Here is a 7008-nt window from a genome sequence, read left to right on the forward strand (position 1 = left end):
TTGTTGTTATGTGCCGTCAAGTCGGACCTGACTCATAGTGACCCCTCCTTGGGTTTCCAAGGCAGTATCACTATGGAAGTAGATTGCCCAACCTTCTTCCTGAGGAGGGGCTGGTGGGTTTGAACTGCCAGCCTTCTGGTTAGCAGTCAAGTGCCTTAGGCAGTATGCTACCAGAGCTCCTGTAATATATGCCACTGTGTGGAAACAGGTAAGTGCCTAGGACAGTATCAAACCTTCTCAGAGGTGATGAGAGGGTAAATTTCACTTTTTAAATGTCAAAATTTATACATTAAGAAAGTCTTCTAGTTATTCAGAATGTCTTTATAAGCCACTGAGTAGTGTGTATGGTACATGTACATCCATTGTTTATAATTAAAATGTCAGTTATATTTCATCCTAACATTTGACCCATAAAGACATTTGTAAATATTAATTTCTCTTATTAATATTTGCAACTATTTAAGTTAGAGTAAATTTAATTACAGCTCATAGGATGCAAGAAGCTCAGAAATAAAATGATCTTTTGCCTAAGTTCATAATTCTGAATCTTATGCATATTTGGTCAAGTTCTGTTTATTAAGCTTTGAGATCTTCAATTCCTAAGAAATTGAGATATATTATTCAATCATAAATAATTTCCAGACACAGAAATATAATTTAAAATGTTTGCAAAATCATTTTGTGTGGATTCTTGCCAGTTTTATCTGACAAAACATTCTGTTTGCTAACTTATTTACCATTTATTTCCTTGCTAATACCTAAAATATCACTTAAGTCTCTCCTCACTTGGTTTTTTCACAAGATACTGTTTTTTACATAACTCACGTAGGTGTCCGTAGATACTGCCCATGGCTATAGTCCCCGAGCCATTGACATGAGCAATGTGACTCTCTCCAGAGATCTGCATGTAAGTACTATTAACTTTTAAAGTATTCAAATTTCATTTTAAAACACCATACTGTATAGCATTTTCTTATGTACAGTTTATAACATGTCTTGTTTAAATGAGGTGATTGTATGGAATTTATAGATTATATCTCTAACTTTTTAGTACTATAAAAGTTGGTATAACTTTTTTAGGATTTTTCCTCCAAATGCTCTTTAAAGAAAATATCCATTTTAAAAATACTAATTTAATTCAATAACTCTGTCTGATAAGAGACTAAGTCCTTAATGAATGATTTATGTTAGGTGTTCAAGATCACTTTAATTAATCATTAAACTATATATATTTTAAGCTTTATCCAGGGAAACTGATGGCATTTTACTTGTTCCAATCCTAGTCATATTTTTTCTTCTTTGTTACTAAAGATCCTATTTATTAAATGGCTGATCTGAGTGAAAGATAGTTTGTTGCCAGAAACCAAGTGAACAGGTCTATATGATGTGATGAAACCATGATAGTGGCATTATTAGTACTATTTATATTAACTATAAAACCTCTTATTGTTTAATTTGTTATTAGTGTATTAAAATGACATAGTAAATTTAAAAATAAAAAGTGAGAATAATCTTAGAGGTAATCTTATTAAAATCCATTACATTACAGTGAGGTTAAAGTGATTTTTCCAAAGTTACTTCCCTGGACTGAGGCAGAGATTAATCTACAATACAACACACTGCCATTGAGTCGGATCCAACTCATAGCGACCCCTTCTTGGGTTTCTGAGGTGGTATCACTACAGAAGTAGATTGCCCAATCTTCTTTCTGATGAGTGGCTAGTGGGTTTGAACCACCAGCCTTCTGGCTGGCAGTCAAATGCTTTAGGCATCACACCACCAGAGCTCCCAGAGATGAATCTAAAAGTCAAATATTTGACTCTGTGTGTAATGTTCGTAACATTTACAGTTTAATTAGGTTTAGATAATTTTTCAAAGCTTTGGAAATTTAAAAAAAAAGAACTTGTAAAATAAATATTTTTTGCCTATAACCAATTTTAAGTTTTCATTATTGAATTAATAAAACATAAGTCCTTAAACATTATAAATAGCATTGAGATTTTCATCAAATGTAAGAGCACTAAATTCTGATTCATAGAATCATAGCAACTCCATAGGACAGGCTAGAACCATCCATAAAGGTTCCAAGGCTGCAGTTTTTATGGAAGCAGACTGCCGTACTCATCTTTTGTCCATGGAGCAGCTAATGAGTTTGAACCACCAACTCTTCAGTTAACAGCCAAGCTCTTAACTACTCTGCCACAGGGCTTCTTTCTGCTGTTACGCATGTGTAATCTGGCAAATTATTAAAATTCTGTGGGGTTCAGTAAATAAAAGAGCTGTTCTTTTTTTTTTTTTTTTTTAGTGCATTTTACCACTAATACTGTAAGCTTTCATTAATTTAAAGCATGTTTTTCTCTTACGTTTTGGACAGCAATGTTATCCTTTTTTTTACTCATTAAAATATAATTTAGGTGCTAAATAATTTTATTCATTTAAGGCTATGGCAGAAATGATGGCTGAGAACTATCATAATATATGGGCCAAGAAAAAGAAAATGGAACTGGAGTCTAAAGGTAATATTTTCTAGTAACCTTTATTAGAAATATCAGAGTCCAACAACATAAGTATATATTTTTGGCAATCTAAGGCATATCCAATGTTCTTCAGCCACAGCACAGTTCAAATGCATTAATTCTTCTTTTGCTGTTTTCATTGTCCAGCTTTCACATGCATATGAGGCTATTGAAAAGGTCATAGCTTGAGTAAGGGCACATTAGTCATCCAAATGGCATTTTGCTTTAATTTTTTTTTTTTTTTTAAATAACAGCAAAATGTATAGTATATCCTGGCTTCAGAATTTCTATGACTCTCTCTTACCCATTTTACCATGTAAATATGTTTTCTTTCTAATGTCCTAGGTCTTAACTTAACTACTTAGACCTCTTTTTCTGACTCTTATCCCAACTTAAATATATCTCTTATCTTCTCCCTTTCTGTTTCCGTCTCCATTTCTCAACCTCAGTGTTTGCCCCAGCCTAGTTATGTTACTCTTTTGTACAAGCTTTGCATGTTCTTTTCTCCTTTTTTTTTTTTTTAATTACTAAAATAACTTCATGTCTCTTGTTGTTAGGTGCCATCAAGTCAACTCTGACTAATAGCAATCCTATGTACAACAGAAGAAAACACTGCCCAATCATGCACCATCTTCACAGTCCTTGCTATACTTGATCCCATCATTGTAACCACTATGTCAATCCATCTTGTTGAGGGTCTTCCCATTTTTATCTGATCCTGTACTTTACCAAGCATGATATCCTACTCCAGGGAATAGTCCTCTCTAACAGCATGACCAAAGTAGGTGAGACAAAGTCTAGCCATTTTTGCTTCCAAGGAGCATTCCAGCTGCACTTCCAGGACAGATTTGTTTGTTCTTTTGGGAGTCCATGGTATGTTCAGTATTCTTCACCAACACCATAATTCAAAGGCATCAACTCTTCTTAGATCTTCCTTATTCGTTGTCCAGCTTTCGCATGCAGATGAGGTGATTGAAAATACTATGGCTTTGGTAAGGCACACTTAGTCTTCAAAGTGACATTTTTGCTTCTTGCCAGTTTGGGCAATCTACTTCCACAGTGATACTGCCTCGGAAACCCAAGGAGGGGTCTCTACGAGTCGGATCCGACTCAACGGCAGTGAGTTTGGTTTTGGTTTTGGTTTTCACAGATTTGTCTGGTGCAATACAATTTCTAGTTTCTTGACTACTGCTTCAATGGATGTTGACTGTGGAAGCAAGGAAGATGAAATCCCTGACAACCTCAGTCTTTTCTCCATTTATTGTCATGTTGCTTATTGGCCCAGTTGTGAGGATTTTTGCTTTCTTTATGTCAAGATGTAATACATACTGAAGACTGTCATCTTTAATCTTCATCAATTAGTGCTTCAAGTCATCTTCATTTTCAGCAAGGAAGGTTGTGTCATCTGCATATACCAAAAAAAAAAAAAAAAATCAAACTCACTGCCATTGAGTCATTTCCAACTCATAGCAATCCCCGTTGGGTTTCCAGGGCTGTAAAACTTTATGGAAGTAGAGTGCCCCCATCTTCCTTCCATGGGTTTGAACTGCTGACCTTCCAGTTAGCAGCCAAGGGCCTTATAATGTCTCTTCTTCCAATCCTGATGCTATATTCTCCTTCATATAGTCCAGCTTCTTGGATTAAGTGCTCAGCATACAGACTGAATAAGGATGGTGAAAGAGTACAACCCTGACATATATCCTTCCTAACTTTAAACCACACAGTATTCCCTTGTTCTTTTTGAACAACAGCCTCTTGGTCTATGTACAGGTTCTGCATGAGCACAATTAAGTGTTCTGGAATTCACATTCTTCTCAATGTCATCCGTAATTTGTTATGATCCACACACTCAAATGCCTTGGGTTAGTCAATAAAGCACAGGTAAGCATGTTTCTGGTATTCCTTGCTTTCAGCCAAGATCTATCTGACATATGCAATGATATACCTCATTCCATGTCCTCTTCTGAATCTGGCTTGAATTTCTGGAAATTCCCTCTCAACATACTGCTGCAACATTTTTTAATTATCTTCAGTACAATTGTACTTGCATGTGATATTAATGATATTGTTTAATAATTTCCACATTCTGTTGGATCATCTTTCTTTGAATGGATGGAAATATCATATGTCTTAGATAGTCATCTTTCAAATCTTTTCTAAACTTACTTTCAATTTTTTTTTTAATTTTAATTGAATGCACCCTACAATGATCACCTCCTCTTTATTTATTCAACATTAGTCTATGCACATATTATATGTTTAACATATTCATGTGTCTGCTCTCTTTAAATACTTCCTATATAGGTTTCCTTCCACCAGCCAGAATATTATCTTCTCTAGCTCAGGACTACAATCCTTATTAGTTTTGTAATTCTCAGTGTACAGTTCTGAGCAACAAGAAACCCTTTATTCATCATTGGATTTGGTAAAAATATCAGAGATAATTTTGAAAAGTGATGGGATAACTTCATGGTGGAAAGCAGAATTGTGATATTGAAGGATGGGGTCATGTAATAAACACTAAGAAACAGAGTAATACCGATGAGGATTTGTCACAGAAACCAACTGAGCTCCTTTCCTCATAGAGGAAGGGAGAGGATCCCATGCACCAAAATAGCTTAATCTAAAATTTGACCAAGACTAGGCATATTGTTCTAGACACACTCCATAAATGTTTATTAAATGAATGATTGATTTATTGACTTGCTGGCTGGCTGACTGGCTGTCTGGCTGAATGGATAGCTAGTAAGTTAAAGAGTTTTATTTAGTAAAATTCCTAAAGGAATGTTGTCTACATGACTATTGAACACAATTGCTATTTGTTACATGAACAGACTGCATGAAAAAGAAAAAAAAATATGTTTTCCCCCCCCTAATTTTTTCAGGATGAAAAAATAAAAAGTAATAAGACTTCATGTTACTACTTTTCTAAATAGGTATGCTAGAAGATCATCATTGGTTTTAATTTTGAGGCCAAGCTTTTAAGTTTCCCAGCATCAAGGTTTTCTTAAGGCACTTAATGCTTTTAGTGAGACATCCATACCTCTACACTGGCTTTTGTTTGTGTCAGTTTATATTGTATAGTTGGGAAACAAACACAGTTATAGTATGTAAAATTATCTTCACTATCTTCAATAATTCTTTTGACCCCATTATAAGCTTTTCCTTTTAAAAGAGGAAGTGATTAGGAGAAAAATTGTTGACCAATAGGGAAAACATTGAAATACAGAGTGGTGGATCTTGGATTTTGGGTTATTGAGACTAATCAATACAAAAATGAGTCTTGGAAAGAAAAGATAAGACACAATTTTAGAAGAGAAACTACACATGTGTTTCCTGAAATTTGTTCTTTTTACCTGTGACTTGGACAGATTAGAATCATTACAGCAAAACATGTTCTGCCATTTCTGCTTCACTACTAAGGAGACATGGATGAGACTGTTGGGAATTTCTTTCTGGAATTCCCTTAGCAGTTATATTTCAGGGCCTGTTGCTGTCCTGTATCTTGGGGGGGTGTCTGTGTGACACGCAGAGAGAAAGAGACAGGAAGAGAGGAATAAGGATAACATGAGAGATCAAGAGATTGAGAGACAGCAGATATGCAGTCATTCACTGGTCAACTGCACTCTTTTTTTTTTTCACCTCATCCTGATCTCTTTTATCATCCATCCTTCATCTCTTTGCAGGAAAATTAATCTGCTTTAGTAAAATCTAGTGAAAATTTCCTCTTCTGCTAACATTGATAGTTTCTTCCTCAAAACCAAAAACCAGTTGCTGTTGAGTCAATTCCAATTCATTGCAACCTCATGGGTGTCAGAGCAGAACTGTGTCCCGTTTTCATTGGCTGATTTTTCAGATCACCAAGTCTTTCTTCCTGAGTGCCACTGCATGGAGTCAAACTTTCAACTTTTTTGTTATCAGCCAAGCACCTTAACTTTTTGTACCACTCAGTGACCCAATCTATTCCTCAGTGCCCTCTTAATTTGCTTTAAGAATCTACAAGTGTTTGGGGGCATATCAGTCAGCACCAGGAATATATCATTAATAGAAAATCTTATCAATGCTACCAAATTAGTAAAAAATATGAAGAATTGTCACTCCTTTCACCTCTTCTTCACCCACTACCACATTAAGTATTTTTTTTTGTTGTTGTTGTTGTTTGCTGTGTTCTGTCATTATGCCAAGGAAAACTCTAACACCAAGCATTTTATCCTTAGCAGGAATTAATTCCAGAGCCAATGCTGAGAATTACTGGGTAACTACCATATGCATATTCATTTACTTCTCGTATTTACCTAATTTATTTCCCTTCCTACCACACAAGATATTTATACTCATATTATAAATGGGAGAGATGAGAGTTGGAAGAGCAAGTAACTTTCCACACTAACACTGCTATTAAGTGACAGAGCACAGATTTAAGCCCCAGTATGGGAGCTCTGGTAGCACAGTGGCTAAGACACTTGCCTGCTAACCGGACGGCTGGCGGTTC

The 7008-nt window shown here is 35.4% G+C and overlaps 1 protein-coding gene across 1 annotated transcript in view; it reads left to right on the forward strand.

Moving 5' to 3' along the window:
* Positions 1 to 7008, forward strand: part of RYR2 (ryanodine receptor 2) — a 1099979-nt gene that overhangs the window by 828920 nt on the left and 264051 nt on the right. The window contains exons 57-58 of the mRNA XM_007942720.1: positions 830 to 907; positions 2441 to 2516. Coding sequence (XP_007940911.1) covers positions 830 to 907; positions 2441 to 2516 — 154 coding nt within the window. The remainder of the gene's footprint in view (positions 1 to 829; positions 908 to 2440; positions 2517 to 7008) is intronic.

This window comes from Orycteropus afer, unplaced genomic scaffold, assembly GCF_000298275.1.
Source record: "Orycteropus afer afer isolate SDZICR_OR568_19922 unplaced genomic scaffold, OryAfe1.0 scaffold00096, whole genome shotgun sequence".
NCBI classification, from domain to species: Eukaryota; Metazoa; Chordata; class Mammalia; order Tubulidentata; family Orycteropodidae; genus Orycteropus; species Orycteropus afer.